The sequence below is a fragment of the Ranitomeya variabilis genome, chromosome 2, assembly GCF_051348905.1.
Source record: "Ranitomeya variabilis isolate aRanVar5 chromosome 2, aRanVar5.hap1, whole genome shotgun sequence".
Lineage (NCBI taxonomy): Eukaryota > Metazoa > Chordata > Amphibia > Anura > Dendrobatidae > Ranitomeya > Ranitomeya variabilis.
This window is the reverse complement of record NC_135233.1, coordinates 731,947,714-731,964,810: the sequence shown is the minus strand read 5'-3', so window position 1 is coordinate 731,964,810 and position 17,097 is coordinate 731,947,714. Positions and strand designations below refer to the sequence as shown.

General features: G+C 43.4%; 1 protein-coding gene across 3 annotated transcripts in view; it reads left to right on the top strand.

Moving 5' to 3' along the window:
- FIG4 (FIG4 phosphoinositide 5-phosphatase) overlaps positions 1-15,598 on the top strand; it is a 613,672-nt gene extending 598,074 nt beyond the window's left edge. For all 3 annotated transcript variants that reach the window (XM_077289568.1, XM_077289569.1, XM_077289567.1), the window contains one exon: positions 14,876-15,598. In XM_077289568.1, the coding sequence (XP_077145683.1) occupies positions 14,876-15,053 (178 nt within the window). In that variant the 3' untranslated portion in view covers positions 15,054-15,598. The remainder of the gene's footprint in view (positions 1-14,875) is intronic.
- Positions 15,599-17,097: the final 1,499 nt, after the last annotated feature.

The window sequence follows — 17,097 nt, the reverse complement described above, 5'->3', positions numbered from 1 at the left end:
GAACCTGACAGAATGGCTCTAGCAGAATCTAAGATACACTCTATTCGCCAGGGGGAGCGAGTTGCAGAGGATTACTGTTCTGAATTTCGTCGCTGGGCGATCGATACTCAATGGAATGATCCAGCATTGCGGAGTCAGTTTATACAAGGAATTTCTGGAAGGGTTAAAAAAGCCCTTCTGATGTACGAGACTCCTGCTTCTCTAGATTCCGCCATGAGTCTGGTTTTCCCGCATAGATCGCCGTTTGCGTCAGGGGGAGCATAAAACACCGCCTATGGGAGAGGGCTTAGGTTCACGTGAGGTTGCTGCAGATGCGCCCACGGAGCCTATGCAAGTCGCAGGGGTGTCACATGTCAAGCGTCAAGCCCCTGAGCTCAGGAAGCAGGGAGCCTGTTTTTACTGTGGTAAAACTGGTCATTTTATTAACATCTGTCCTCTGCTGTCTAAGAAAAACGCAATGGCGGAAAACTTCTAAGCTCAGAGGGTGTGGAGGAGACCAATCTGAGCTTATGTATATCCTCCATGGTGGTTTCTCAATGCATGCTCCCTGCTAAGGTTTTTATTGCTGGCAGTGAGCTGCCAATTACTGTTTTTGTGGATAGTGGTTCAGCCACAAATCTCATTGATGAGGAGTTTGCACGCACAGCAGGTTTTAGGATTGAAAAACTGTCTCATCCTATCCGCGTGGTCACCATCAATGCTGCTCCTCTCTCTCAGGGGGAGATAACTGAATTTGTGGCTGAGGTGAAACTCCACATAGGAGTTCTACATTCCGAGCGGGTTACATGTAAGGTGCTCAGGAATCTTCCTGCTCAGGTGGTTTTGGGTTTTCCTTGGTTGTCTATGCACAACCCGGTAATTGACTGGAAAACTCAGGACATAATTCGGTGGAGCGAGTTCTGCCTGGAGAATTGCCTGGCCACATGTGTGGCTGCGGTGACTTCAAGCGTTCCGGAGTCACTTCTGGATTTTTTGGATGTGTTCTCTGAGAAGGGTTGTTCAGAGTTGCCGCCACATCGTCCTTATGACTGTTCTATCAGGTTTAAACCAGGGGCCAAATTGCCTAAAGCTAGGATGTTTAACATCTCCGGTCTGGAGAGACAAGCGTTAAAAGATTACATTGCTGAAAGCTTGAGCAAAGGGCACATCAGGCCGTCATCTTCGCCGGTGGCAGCAGAGTTCTTCTTTGTGAAGAAGAAAGATGGCGGATTACGCCCGTGTTTGGATTTCAGGGAGTTGAACCAGATTACGGTTCGTGATCCATACCCTATGCCTCTGATACCAGATTTGTTCAACCAGGTTGCAGGTGCTAAGTGGTTTACCAAGCTTGACCTCAGGGGGGCGTACAACCTCATAAGAGTCCGTCAAGGTGATGAGTGGAAGATGGCTTTTAATACCCCTGAGGGTCATTTTGAAAATTTGGTGATGCCGTTTGGGTTGACTAACGCACCTGCAGTGTTCCAACATTTCATCAATGATGTGTTCTCGCATGTTTTGGGGAAATTCGTTATCGTGTATCTAGATGACATTCTCATATATTCTTGCGACCGTGATGCTCATTTAGATCATGTCAGGCAGGTGTTACAGCTTCTCAGAGAGAATAAGCTGTATGCTAAACTTGAGAAATGTGTATTTTCTGTTCAAGAGTTGCCTTTCTTGGGTTATATTGTGTCTGCTTCTGGGTTTAAAATGGACGCCGCTAAGGTGCAAGCGGTGCTGCATTGGGAACGTCCTGATAACCTGAAAGCACTTCACCGGTTCCTTGGGTTTTCTAACTACTATAGGAAATTTATCAAGGATTTTTCCATCATTGCTAAACCGCTAACTGACATGACTAAAAAGGGTACCAATTTCTCCATTTGGCCTGAGGCTGCTGTGCGCGCATTTAAATTTCTTAAGAACAGTTTTGTTTCAGCCCCCATTCTTGTGCAGCCAGACGTATCTAAACCCTTTGTTGTGGAAGTCGATGCGTCTGAGGTTGGTGTGGGGGCGGTACTATCTCAAGGCTCATCTTTGAGTGGTTTACGTCCGTGCTCCTATTTCTCCAAGAAACTGTCGTCCGCCGAACGTAACTACGATATCGGCAACAGGGAGTTGTTGGCAATTAAGTTGGCCTTTGAGGAATGGCGACACTTCTTGGAGGGGTCTGTACATCAGGTTACTGTTATTACCGATCATAAGAATCTGCTGTATTTGGAGTCAGCCAAGCGTCTGTCCCCCAGGCAGGCTCGCTGGGCATTGTTTATCACGCGGTTCAATTTTGTGGTCACTTACAGACCGGGGTCTAAAAACACTAAGGCGGATGCTCTGTCCAGGTGTTTTCCGGGGGGAGAACCTCAGGAGGATCCAGTACCCATCCTCCAAAAGGGTGTTGTGGTTTCAGCTCTCACTACCGAGGTTGAGGCTGAGATTGCCGAGGCTCAGGAGGAGGTACCATCTGAGCTTCCTGTCAACAAATCTTTTGTACCGCTTCATCTCCGCCTAAAGGTTTTAGCGGAGCATCATGATACTGTCCTGGCTGGCCACCCAGGGGTTAGAGGTACCTTGGAGTTGGTGTCACGTCGGTTTTGGTGGCCCAAGATCCGACAGGACGTGGTCTCATACGTGTCAGCTTGTACCACGTGCGCTAGGGCTAAGGCTACTTTCACACTAGCGTTAACTGCATTACGTCGCAAATCGTCTTTTTTCATAAAAAACGCATCCAGCAAAAGTTTTTGCAGGATGCGTTTTTTTCCCCATAGACTTGTATTGGCGACGTATTGCGACGGATTGGCATACGTCGTGTCCGTCGTACGACGTATGCGTCGAAATTTGGTGACACGTCGTCGGCAAAAAACGTTGATTGTAACGTTTTTTGTCTCCGCCTAAAAAACGTGTCGCGACGCATCCTTCGGCATGCGTCGTTGGCTACAATGGAAGCCTATGAGCGACGGATGCGTCGGGACACGTCGTACGACGCAATGCAGCGCTGCAATACGTTTTTTTTACACTGAGCATGCTCAGAAGAAGGATTTTGTTGCCAATTGGCCAGACACCCCCAAATCTATATAAACCTGGCCTGGGCCTTCAACCCCACATATGCCAGCAAGAAGACCAAGCGAGAAGACTGCCAGCAAGAGCCAGCCAGCCAGAAGACCCTAGCCAGCCACAAGACCCTAGCCAGCCACAAGACCCCAGCCAGCCACAGGAGCCAGCCACAGGAGCCAGCCACAAGACTCCAGCAAGCCGGCCACAAGACTCCAGCCACCATAGAGCCAGTGTGAGTATTGCAATTTTTGTGTGCATCTGTGTGCCTGTGCATTTGTGTGTGTATGAGGTACTGACTACAGCAAGAGCTTAAAACCTGAAGAGAACCAGAGGCCTGCCATCGTCCTGCACCAGCCAGTGCCATGCTAGAGTCCAGATCCACCCTGATGCCAGCCACTGTGAAGACATGCAGCTCCAGCCAGAGGATTGTCAGCCTTTTTTACGTGTGTGTGTGTGTGTGTGTGTGTGTGTGTATGTGTGTGCGTATGCGTCTTCTGATTGGGTCCACCTTTCTGCCTTTGTTGTACATATGTGTATTTGCATAAAGCTTATGTGCTTGTGTGTGTGTGTGTATTTTTGTATGGCTGTGTGCTTTTGTAAGTATGTCTTCATGTGCCTGCACCTTATTATGCCTTTGCCAATCTTATGCCTGTTCATGTGGGAGGGTATGTGTCCACGTTCAGGATTGCATCAGGATTTGGTCAGGATTTTTCATCAGTATTTGTGTGGGTGATAAATGCAGAAGTGGTGCATATGTTTCTATTATACTTTTCCTCTAATTGTTCCACTCCTTGTTTTGGATTACAAATACTGATGGAAAATCCTGACCAAATCCTGATGCAATCCTGAACGTGGACACATATCAGGCATGTTTGTGCGCATCTTGTTGATTGCATGTGCATTTGTCCATACCTAATGGGTTAATTGCCTTTTTCTGATGTATTTACTAAGTATAGTGGTCTGTGCAGCATGTGGTTTAAATGTGTGTATTTTTCTTTTTTTATTTTATTTATTTTTTTAAATTTTTATTTTTTTTTTTGATCGGAAGTATTTTTGCAAAGTCTAGTCTTTGTGGTTTGAATGTGTGAGTGTGTTCTTTTTTTTTGTTTTTTTTTTCTATTTAAAACTGTTGATTTTCTGTTGAAACCATTCGCAGTTGATGTACCGTACTTGTATTTAAAATAAAGAGCATTTCAGCTCCCAATTGTGACGTGAAGAAAAAAAAAAAAAAATTGGAAAAAAAGAATAATAAAATGTTTGTTAAAAAAAAATGTCCGTAGTATCATTTCAGAAAGGTAAATTTAAAACGTGTATGTACCAATGGTTACACATGCAATACAGAATTGGTTGACATCTCATTTTTTAATAAAGGTTATACTTTAAAGGTTTTTTGGGGGAGGTGATTTTTTAAAATAAAATGTGTTAAAAATATTTTTACATGGTCGGTTCACATTTCAATTTATTTTTTTTTTTTTTTACATGGAAATGGTTAGGTGCACCTGTTTTTGGGTTTGGGTGTTCACCTTCATGAACATTTATCACATCATTTTAGCAGGGTGGTTATCGTTAAACATTACCTAGTTCAGGGGGTGGTCTAAATATAAATTCATTATACTTACAGGTACACCAGGGACCACAGCCACCGGCCATCACACAGGACCACAGCCACCGGCTATCCCACTAGGACCACAGCCACCGGCTATCCCACCAGGACCACAGCCACCGGCTATCCCACCAGGACCACAGCCACCGGCTATCCACCAGGACCACATTTTCTATTCTTTAAAAGTAAGCTTTGAAGACCCCAAATCTGCTACTGCAATGTGTAGAGCAGATTGCAAGTGTCTTTTTAACTTACAGAGCCACCAGGACCACAGCCACCGGCTATCCCACCAGGACCACAGCCATCGGCTATCCCACCAGGACCACAGCCACCGGCTATCCCACCAGGACCACAGCCACCGGCTATCCACCAGGACCACATTTTCTATTCTTTAAAAGTATGTTTTGAAGACCCCAAATCTGCTACTGCAATGTGTAGAGCAGATTGCAAGTGTCTTTTTAACTTACAGAGCCACCAGGACCACAGCCACCGGCTATCCCACCAGGACCACAGCCACCGGCTATCCCACCAGGACCACAGCCACCGGCTATCCACCAGGACCACATTTTCTATTCTTTAAAAGTAAGTTTTGAAGACCCCAAATCTGCTACTGCAATGTGTAGAGCAGATTGCAAGTGTCTTTTTAACTTACAGAGCCACCAGGACCACAGCCACCGGCTATCCCACCAGGACCACAGCCACCGGCCTTTGTACATCAACAATGTCCTCTTTTTTGTTTTTTAATTTACGTTTTTGTTGATCACTACATGCATAAATTATGTTTAAACAGGAAGCTGAATCAGATGAGGAGCTGTCAGAAGGGGGCGAGACGGGTGGAGAGATGCAAGTGGAGGAGGAACCAAGTGTAAGTAGTGGTGAAACAGTTGCTTCACACATCACACTGCACCATACACAAAACAGATTTTCATACATAACTAAACACCGAAAACATGCCTACATTACAGAGAATTTGTTTCCTTTATTTCAGTCTCCTGCTGCTGCTGCTGTTGCTGACCAGTCAGCAAATCATGAAGGTCCTCCCAGACGCTCCCAGAGTCGGCGGAATCGTCACCGCGGTTGGCCATCAGTGAGTTGTTTTTTTTGGAGGGGAATTCTATTGGTACTTTAGTGTTTCAGTGTACTAATTTGTTTGTTTTTCTTCTTCTTTTTTTGCACAGGCTTCACAGCGTGCTCCCGCAGAGGAGTTCGATGAGGAAATAGAGATTGACAGTCTCATCGAGGAGGTTCGCGAGCGGGAGCCGCTGTGGAACATGGCTCACCGCAGCCATGCCGATACCGGTGTCACCCGTCGGCTCTGGGACGAAGTGTGTCGTAACATCTTTCCAAGGTCGGAGGACCTTCATCCACAGCAGCAGAGCAAACTATGTAAGTATTCACTTTTCAGTGATGTTTTGAGCTGACTGTAATGTATTGCATTTACCAATTTTTTTTTTCTTTTCATTCTTGTCTTCACAGGTGGAAAGGTTAGGAAGCGGTGGCGATCACTGAGGGATCGCTTTAAGAGGGAATTTAACGAGGAGATGCAGGCCCCGAGTGGCTCAGCAGGAAGGAAGAGGAGCAGGTATAAATATGGCCCGGCCCTCTCCTTCCTGAGGCGAACCATGCTGAGCAGAGTGTAAGTATTCTACAGCCCACTAATAACCATGTTAACCTGTCTAACTTAGTTTGGTTTCAGTCAGGGCTTTTTCATATCAATATATTAATTTCTTTTGTTTTTTCTTTCACAGCACCTTCTCCAGCCACCGGGGACCTGCATCTTCCTCTGCACCCTCTGGAGCGATCCCTCCTGAGTCCGCCACTGAGGGCCACGTCGGTAGGCCCCACACCACTGACCCCTCCTCTGACCCCTCTGTCCCCTCCACCTCATCTGCCCCAAGCATTGGAGCATTATTGCAGCCTTCATTGCTTGCATCTGATGCTGAACAGATAGCGTTTCCTTTACCCCACCCCTCTGATCCTGCCACCTCGAGACCACCATTAGGTTCGTGGCGGCAGCGACAGAGGGGTCAGGAAAAGAGCTATGCTCCTGAGTTCTTACATCTGAATGCATCCTTCCAAAGCTCTTTCAAAATGTTGGGATAGCAAGTGACTGCTGGTTTCAACATGGTGCAATCACGCATCAGTGAAACAAGCCATGAAACCAGCAGTCACTTGGATAGGCTGCATTCAGATGTAAGTCAGTCTCCGGCCAATCTTTTTTTTCAATCCATGCTCAGGAGAATGGAGAAGCTTTCTCTTCAGCAACAGATGCGGGTAGTGAATACCTGCCATAATGCTCTAATGAAGGCTCTTAATGAACCCGAATCTACCCACACATCCACTACAATCCCACCCCAGGCCCCATTTCCACACCATGCCCCACCCCAGGCCCCATTTCCACACCATACCCCCCATTACCAAACCCAGCCCCAATACCCACACCAGCCCCATTACCAAACCCAGCCCCAATCCCCACACCAGCCACATTACCAAACCCAGCCCCAATCCCCACACCAGCACCATTACCAAACCCAGCCACAAACCCCACGCCAGCCCCATTACCAAACCCAGTCCCACTACCCAACCCAGTCCCACTACCCAACCCAGTCCCACTACCCAACCCAGTCCCACTACCCAACCCAGTCCCACTACCCAACCCAGTCCCACTACCCAACCCAGTCCCACTACCCAACCCAGTCACACTACCCAACCCAGTCCCAACACCCAACCCAGTCCCCATACCTATCCCGGCCCCCAAACCAAATTCCTTCCCCACTGTTTTCTTCCTTGCCCAGCTTACCTTCCCCAGTAAGTATTCCCCCTACCCCAACACCACCCCCCTCTTGTCAGCCTACTGGTTTTACCCCCCCTTCCACTGCACCCCAAACAAGTAGGGTTTCCCCACCTATCGACGTGGTCCAACCTTCCTGCCCCTCCTCCCCTCGTATCTCCACCCCACACTTTGAAGACTTGTAGTTTTTTAAATGTTAATGTAAATATTATTTAAAAAAATGTGCAAATTTTTCAAAAAAAAAATTGGAAAATAAAAAATATCTATTTTTTTGGCAAAAAAAAAATTATTAAAAAAAAAAAAGAGTTAAAATAAAATTTTCTCTGATTTAAATTCTAGTCTTTGTGTGTGTGTGGATTTATTAAGGTAATATAAATAAAAAAGGTAAAATAAAAACAAACACCAGACGTGTGAAAGGTATAACATATTGGTTTTACTAGCAAGAAAACCACGCTTTTGGGCCTTTTTTTTTTTGGGTAGAAACACATTTTTTACATAAACCAAACACATGTAAAACAGGTTACACAATTATGTCTTGCCATGGGATCCGCCCGACAGGTGACACAAAATAATCAGCATACTGGTCCCTCATCCTTGTAACAGAACCTGTGGAGCGAACCGAGCTGCTGCGGTAGTCCCACAAGGTTGTCTCCAACTCTTCGTCATCCAAGGAAATGGGCTCCTTTGAAAGGACAAAGTTGTGGAGCACCACACAGGCTTTAACAACCTCGTCTATAGTTGTGGTTTTCAGTTTGATTGCCGTCAGTAGAACTCGCCACTTCGCCGTCAATATACCGAAAGAACACTCTACTACTCTTCGTGCCCTAGTAAGCCGGTAATTAAATACCCGCTTGGTACGGGTTAAGTTCCGGCTACTATACGGTTTCAGTAGGTGCGGCGACAGTTGAAAGGCTTCATCACCTACACAAACATATTCCATGGCTGGTTCACTTGTTCCTGGCAGTGGTCTGGCTGATGGGAAATCGTATGTCTCTCCATACAGGCAACGACCCATTGGAGAGTTTTTAAAAACTTGCGAATCGTTGGACCGTCCATACGCTCCTATGTCCACGGCAAGGAACTTGCAGTTGGCATCTGCAATAGCCATAAGAACGATGGAGAAATACTTCTTGTAATTATAGTACTCCGATCCTGTTCCTGCCGGTTTCGCAATCCTTATATGTTTCCCGTCAACTGCACCCACACAATTTGGGAAATTGCAAAATTGCTGAAACTGTTCGGCACTTCTCAACCAGATTTCCATGGATGGTTGGGGGATATACTCTGGCTGTAAAGTGGTCCAAATAGCCCGACATGTCTCCTTCACTATTCCTGAAATAGTGGAAATGCCCAGCCGGAATTGGTAATGGAGCGAAGTCATCGATTCACCAGTAGCTAGGAAGCTGAAAAAAAAAAAAAAATGTTAGAAAAAATTGCACAGACCAAAAAGTTTCAATAAATGGCACTGTGAAAATTTTTTTTAGGACGGAACACACAATAAAACCTGCTTGAAACCGGTGTAAAATAGTGGAATGGCCGCAAACAAAACAAAAATTACATGCTGCAGAAAATATGCGCAATATGTCAGCGCAGTATTGTCTGCAGCATGTAATATAACATTCAATATCAGCAATCACAGAAAAAAAAGCAGTTGCATGTCAACAAACCCAAAAAAAAAAAAAAAAACTGCAGAAAATGCAACGCAATATTTCAGCGCAGTATTTTCTGCAGTCTGTTATAGGACATTCAATATGAGCAGTGGAATGGCCGCAAACAAAACAAAAATTACATGCTGCAGAAAATAGTGCGCAATATGTCAGCGCAGTATTGTCTGCAGCATGTAATATAACATTCAATATCAGCAATGAAATAAAAAAAAAAGAGGCTTACCGCAGGGTCACCATCAGCCGCTCCGCCGGTGTGATGGCAAGCCTCATCCTTATGTCCTGCCTTCGGATGACATCCTCCAGTTTTTGAAGCAAAAAGTCGAAATGTTCCATCCTCATCCGCACGTAAATTTGTGTGGATTGTGCCGCAACTCCAGGTACAGAGTGGACTGAACACCCCGAGTCATCCGTAGTTCATTAATCGGATATATCCAGAGTCGCCTCCGTCTCCGTTGCTGCAGAAGCATCCTACGTTTTTCCGCTGCCGCCTCCTTCTCCCGCACTAAGATATCCAGGCGATTCGTCTCAAAGATAACGTCGGTAACCAAACTAGCAATCCTCCCAAGAACACCTTCCATCGCTGCCACAAAACTAAAACCCTCAAAGATGGGCTGTAAAAACAGTAACTATATAGTTTTCCATACTTTCCAGTAGCCAATCAAATTTGGGAGCCTCCCATTTTAAAAACGGATCCGTCGTAAAAACGGATGCAACGGATGTTAAAAACGGATGCAACGTATGCAACGCATCCAGTATTTCGACGGAAACGTTTAGCGGATTTGCGACGGATCCGTCGAAATGCTGTATGCGTTGCATACGTTTTTCACTTTTTTGACGCATCCGTTTTTTCGGCAAAAAAACGGATTTGCGACGTAATGCAGTTAACGCTAGTGTGAAAGTAGCCTAAGACGCCCCGCTCCCGTCCTGTTGGCACACTACTTCCTCTTGAGGTACCTAGTAAGCCTTGGACGGAAATCTCCATGGATTTCATCACTGATTTGCCCTCATCAGCTGGAAACACGGTCATCTTGGTGATTGTTGATCGGTTTTCTAAAATGTCACACTTTGTGTCTTTTCCTTCATTGCCTAACGCTAAGACTCTGGCTCAGGTATTTGTGCAGGAGGTGGTCAGACTTCATGGGGTTCCGTCTGACATCGTGTCTGATAGGGGGTCTCAGTTTGTGGCAAAATTTTGGAGAGCATTTTGCTCACGGCTGGGGATCAAGTTATCTCATTCTTCGGCGTTTCATCCTCAGTCAAATGGTCAGACTGAGCGCATGAACCAAAATTTGAAACAGTACTTTACGCTGCTTTGTCTCTGATAACCAGGAGGAGTGGTCTACCTTTCTTCCTTTGGCTGAGTTTGCCATCAATAATCACCGGCAGGAGTCGTCTGGGGAGTCTCCGTTTTTTTGTGTTTACGGGCTACATCCTCAATTTTGTACCTTGAGTCAGAGGGGCTCTTCCGGCGTTCCGGAGGAGGACCAGTTGGGGACACAATTGTCATCAGTCTGGAGGAGAGTTAAGCAGCGCCTGTTGAGTGTGGGTGCTAGGTACAAGCGTGTGGCTGACAGTAGGCGTGTGCCAGGTCCGGACCTGAGTGTGGATGACTGGGTGTGGTTATCCACAAAAAACATAAGACTCAAAATACCGTCCCTTAAATTGGGTCCACGGTTTATTGGTCCATTTAGGGTCACCGCCGTCATTAACCCAGTAGCGTACCGATTGGAGCTCCCTACGGTGTATAAGATACACAACGTGTTCCACAGGTCTCTTCTAAAGAAGGTGGTGGGTTCCGTGGACGCCGCGCCTATGCCACCTCCAGTCTTGGTGGATGGTAATTTGGAGTTTGAAGTCTCCAAGGTGGTTGACGCTCGGGTAGTGCGTCGCACTTTACAGTACTTGGTACACTGGCATGGTTATGGGCCTGAGGAGAGGTCCTTGGTACCAGCCTCGGACATTCATGCGGATCGGCTTGTCAGGTTTTTTCATCGTCGCCATCCAGACAAGCCGGGTCCTATAAGCCTTGAGGGCCCTGGGGTCCCTCGTAGAAGGCGGGGTACTGTCATGTCGGATGCTGTTCAGACCAGGTCGTCCGACAGACAGCGGTAATTCCGCTTTTGACCACTATTTGCTCATTGGCGTCTGCTAGATTTTATCTAGCTGTTCCGGGGTTAATTTACCTAATCCTCGGATTGGAAGCTGGGCCATTCCCATGGCCTTTAAATAGTTCTCCTGTTCATTGGGCGCCGCCGATTATAGCTTCTGTCTTGTGCGTTGTTATCTTGGTCTGGAGTGGAGAGCTGGTTGTTGGAGATTCGTTGCTGGTGGTGTATTTTCCTCTGTCTTATTTACTCCTTCCTATATTTGTATTAATTTTGCCCTGCACATTTATAGTGTATTCTTGAGTGACTGCGGCGTGGTGTATATTTTCCTTTATCCTTGTCTGTGCTAACTGTGGGTATTGGAATATTACCTCTTCACTGGGTGGAGGGCGGAGGTATCAGCCTAGGGTTAAAATAGGAGTCAGGGTGAGGTTCGAGGCCTGGACATGCACACCATCAGTGTAAACTCCTGGTAGAGGGTCAGTCAGGATTTCCCTAGTCTGAGGGAAGCTGCAGGGGCCCGGGTTATTAGCTCTTGCTCACCTAGTCTCCCCGTGACAATGTTATTGAGGTGAAGAAGCTGAACAGATTCCTATATACGTTTGTGGGAAATAAATCATTGCCTTTAAGTTGTTAAGGACCAAAAAGTGTAAAATTACCTACGATTTCTGTAATGAAACCTGGGAAGTTGCCAGAAAGTTGTGAGAACTCAATACCAGAGTCAGTCACCATACCCAGCTCATGAAGTTGGCGAAGATGCAGAACCTAATCTCTGTTTTTCAGTTGTTGGATTTGCCGATCATTGCTTAATTGATGTACAAATTTCATCAAACCTATGATGGTGCTTCATTTCCAGTTTGTAAATCATATTATGAAAATAATCCTGGTTAAGTTGATTATGGCTGTAGAGAACCAAGATATAGGGCAATGGCTTGTGTGGTAAGCAGTGGTTGAGCTGGCAGGGATTGAGACTAGATTTTCTCCAGTATTAGTGATTGGGTCTGCAAAATAGGTTTAATGTGGACTGGGAGTTGCCATTTCTAACCCCTGTGTTTTTGAAGAACACAGCATTCTTTAGGATTGTGTGTTATTTTATTTTTTTGTGATGGTAAAGAGTGAATTTGCTGTTGTGGCATTTTCCTCCCATAGACTTCAATTCAAGACTAAGTAAAACTGCAACTGTCTGACCTATGTTGATATTTGGTGCCTTTTATATGGTCTTTTTTGGGTTTGTGTGTGTTTCAATGCACTTGCGCTAAGGTAGGAGCAGAAAATGGTTGAAATCACTTTAGGAGGAAATGATTGTGAAGAAAGCTATTGTGTAAGTTTGCTCTTCTATTTGGTAGATTATATTTTATCTGCAAGCGCTAAAGCTCCATTTTTATTTTGTATATATAGTACAACATGTATATAAAAATAAGGACACAACAAAACAATATTCTCTTTTGTGTTAAGCACAATTTGAACAGGATTATGTAATTTCCTTTCACCAGTGTATGAAATTATACTTTTAGTCACTTAGCTTTGCTATTAGGCCACCTGATATTACGGCAAATGAAAGCTTCCTGCCATTACAACGGAAATTACATTTTAGAAAGAGCAGTACCATTAATACTATATATGAATATTAAAGAGGAGTTCCTTATTTTCAGCCAAATGGACTTGGATTGTGATTTCAGAGCTGTAGTGAATAAATGAGGGTTGCTGATTAAACTTTTGTACTGGTATTTATCAGAAAATCCAACCTATTGAAATGTTCAGATATTAATATACTAAAGTATACTGAAATATCGGAAAGCTGCCACATTTCCATACATATTATCTTCCTGTTCAGTTTATACTGGTTTACATCTTGTACATTTTAATAATTCAGCCCCTGTATTTTGTTTTTATTAATATTTTATGGAATGTTTTGTGAGAAAAACAGTTGAGACGCATAACATTTTTTATTTATTTAAAAAAACTATGTTTAACCTAACATAAACTTGACATAATCTCTGATAATAAAAATACTTTATGCAACCCATTGGTACCATCTGCCATTTATCTACAGTGAAAGGCACTTGTGAATGTATGATGCGGGTTTAGAATCTGAGCTCACTGAATACATAGCAGGATACTGGCAGAATGTTTATTCTCATCTTCTATATTTATGGCATAACCACAGAATAAACCCTAAAACCCTGAGACCAGTGTTTATCATGCCGATCTTGATGAGTAAGCAGGGTGGAGTGCAAGGGTCTAATTTATTAAAGGGACATGGTCACAAGGTTTTTGGTACCTGAGAGCAGCATGATGTAGGAAGAGAGACACCAATTCCAGTGATGTATCACTTAGTTTACTGGGTGCAGCAGTTGTGACACAACCAGATTTTTAAGATATAGCATATAGCAGAGTTCAGTAAGCTACTCACGCGCACACCACAGTTTTCTGTGTACATTGTCTATTCACAGTAAGCTGCTTATCAGAGGAGGGGGCATGGTTGGACCACTTGGCAAAAGGGAGCTAGTTTGGGCAGTGATAACCTCCTGGTGATAAAACATTCAGTGTATGGAAATAACAGCACACAGCATAATAAGTGACACATCTGTATCTCAGCCCCAACATCATGCTGTCCTCAGATTACATAGAAAAAAACCTGCTGACCGATTCCCTTTGAGAGGCGCATGATTTTTAGTAAATCAGGCAAGGTGTGAATCGGTGTGTGCCTCCTTGTCCTCTTTGCCACAAATCTGTCTCTCTGTCAGTGGATAGAGTAAGGTTTGTGGCCACTCATCATGAACTTTTCAAGCGGGGTCAGCCCGTTCCAGCTCTGTTCACTTTGTCAGAGCTGTTTGAAAATGTAATGAAAATGCCAAGTTACAACATTTTTGAGCATTGTACAAAATATTGCTGCCATCGACGGCAGTTTCCTGGTGTAAAAGCCTTTATGCATGTTTGGTTCCAATCGATCTTGTGAACATGCTTCATTATGGATATACCGCAAAAGTACCAGACGGTAACAGCCCTTTAAGTTAGACAGAAGTGCAGATTACTGATGCACTTGTAGTTCAAGCAAATGACTCAATTCTATTTATCTTTAGACAGTTTCAGTGAGTGCTTGATTTTGGGTTTCTTGGCCATCGTTCAGTTTACCTGCCTAAAATATTAACACTGCCTATGCCAAAAATTTCAATTAGAAGTAATATAAAATATGGTATAATTTTAAAGTAAAAGAAAGGAGTCGGCACTCCTAACTAAAGCAGATTTGAAGTATATAGGTGTTGGGTATACATGCTTCTTCCACTGACTGAGTCAGCTGTCAGAGAATAATCTGTGCCGCTCACCTCATGGCTAAAACCGTCCTTTATTAATTACCGGACAGAAGCTACAGAGGGAAAAGGCGAAGACCGTTTCACACTATTAAGCGCTTCATCCAGGACGGTGTTAGCCACGGGGTGAGGATTCTTTGCTATATGTAACATTTGTTGCTACTGGCTTCTATGAAAACTTCTCCACAGCATTCAACAGGAATGCCATTTAATTAACACAGACAACTATCATATTTCATTACATATTTAATTATCCATGCTGGTCGTAGAGTTGGAGTAACCTATCATGTAAAGCCTTGTAGAAAGAAGTATCTAGAAATGTTAGTGTGCTTTGTCATCCTGAACCCGTGTACTCCGTTGTGTTTTTGCAGGAGCTGCATCTCTTCTTTCTCCCAGGATAACATACATGAAGTGACGCCACCCAAGGTCGACAGGAAGTCAGTGGATATCTTTCATGCTCATATCCAAGCAGGACGAGGCATCATGCAGCCCCTCGGGAAAGATGACATGTTCACATATAGAGAATACATAAGGAATCGCTATATGTAAATCTGATCTAACAGTCTAATATGCTGTCATATGTATATACATACACACCAGTATTCAAGGAGAGGCCAGGGGATGAATGCCCTAATGATTACAGTATATTAATCTGCCAAATCTGGTCAGAAGTGAATATTTGTTATTTCTGAAGAAATAAATGCATATTGTTCTGTTGAATATATAGAGAAGTTGTCTATTTTTGTCATTGATTGCATCTTCCTGAATATGTAATATATACAGTACTTGCACATAGTGATATGCAGTACATCATCAACACGGATGTTTGGCTCATATTTAACTTTATGCCTCATTTTGCCATTGTGTCATTCTACACAACCGTGCCAGTCATAGTGCTAATATTATGCGACCATCCATATTGTTCTGCCATAATATTATGCTACCATCCATTCTGTGACATCTGTTTTACTAAGTATTTGCATTCTCCATGATTTCAAGTCTAAAGCATCTTCTCATTGAATTTTGGATTATGCTGTGCCCCTGCTATTCCACCTGGAGATGTATGAATAAATTAAAATCTCAGTGGTACCATTCGTTTTTGTTATTTGCCTGTTCCCTTACAGTAATTATTAGAGTGTCAGATTGTATAGGGACAAGTGCAATAAGTTATCAGTTCATTCATGCATTTCTAGGAGGAACAGCATAGTGAAGAGTTCTAAAAATATGTCTTTATTATTTTTAAATTGGAAATATAAGTATTTACTTAATCAGATATGTCAGGAGAGCATACAGGTCCTCATTTATGCTCATATATGGAAAATTCTTAATAATTTAATGATGTGTTAATTCTTTTCTTCCATGATTACTTTTAGGACAGGTTTAGATGGTTCTATTTCACTGTCAAAATATGAACTGCAATCGCTGGACTGACCATAGGTCTTCTGACCTGAACTCAGAGGTATCATAGATATATAGTCGAGGCCGAAAGTGTCTGGCCCATTTTTGCGGTTTTATGTGACAGTTATGTTCAATTTCCCTTTTTTTCATTTTTTTTTTTGTGTTGTCCCAATACACACAAAGGAACTAAACATTTGTATAACAGAACATGTGATTGAAATAATTTTGTGGGAGAAACACTTAATTTGTTTGAAACAACATCAAGGGTGCCAACACTTTCAGCCATGAATGTATATAAAGCCATGCTTTCTGGTCAGGAGACCTGCGTTCGGCCTTGGCGTTGCTAACCACACATAAACCATTAAATACACATGAATGAACCCTGCCTAAAGGTACGATTACAAAGGTGCATAGACACAATTGCTTTTTTGCCTATCAAAATTCTCATCCACATATCGCAAAGAAAATATGCAGCATATATTGAACAATGCAATACAGAGGGTACAATCTACAGTAAATCTGCATCAAATATTCAAATTTGTTGCTCTCCGAGTTGGGAACTTGCCGTGGCTTTTTATTTATAGTTGTGGGAACATACCATCATGAATCAAACTAAGTACAGTAGAATTAGTTTTATGTATCATTATATAAAAAATATTATTGGGTCTTAACCCCCGGAGCTTTTTTTGTTTTTGTTTTTGTTTTTCGCTCCTCTTTTTCCAGAGCCATAACTTTTTTACTTTTCCATCCATATGGCCATTTTAAGGGCTTATTTTTTGCTGGACAAGTTGTACTTTTGAACATTAACATTGGTTTTACCATGCCGTGTAAGAGAAAAGGGGAAAAAATTCCAATTGCGATGAAATTCCATAAAAAGTGCAACCCCACACTTGTTTTTTGTTTGGCTTTTTTGCTAGGTTCACTAAATGCTAAAACTGACCTGCCATTATGATTCTCCAGGTCATTACGAGTTCACAGACACCAAACATGATTAGGTTCATTTTTATCTAAATGGTGAAAAAAAATTCCAAACTTTGCTTAAAAAAAAATTGCGCCATTTTCCGATACCCGTAGCATCTCTATTTTTCGTGATCTCGGGTTGTGTGAGGGCTTATTTTTTGCATGCCGAGCTGATGTTTTTAACGATACCATTTTGGTGCAGATACATTCTTTTGATCGTCCATTATTTCATTTT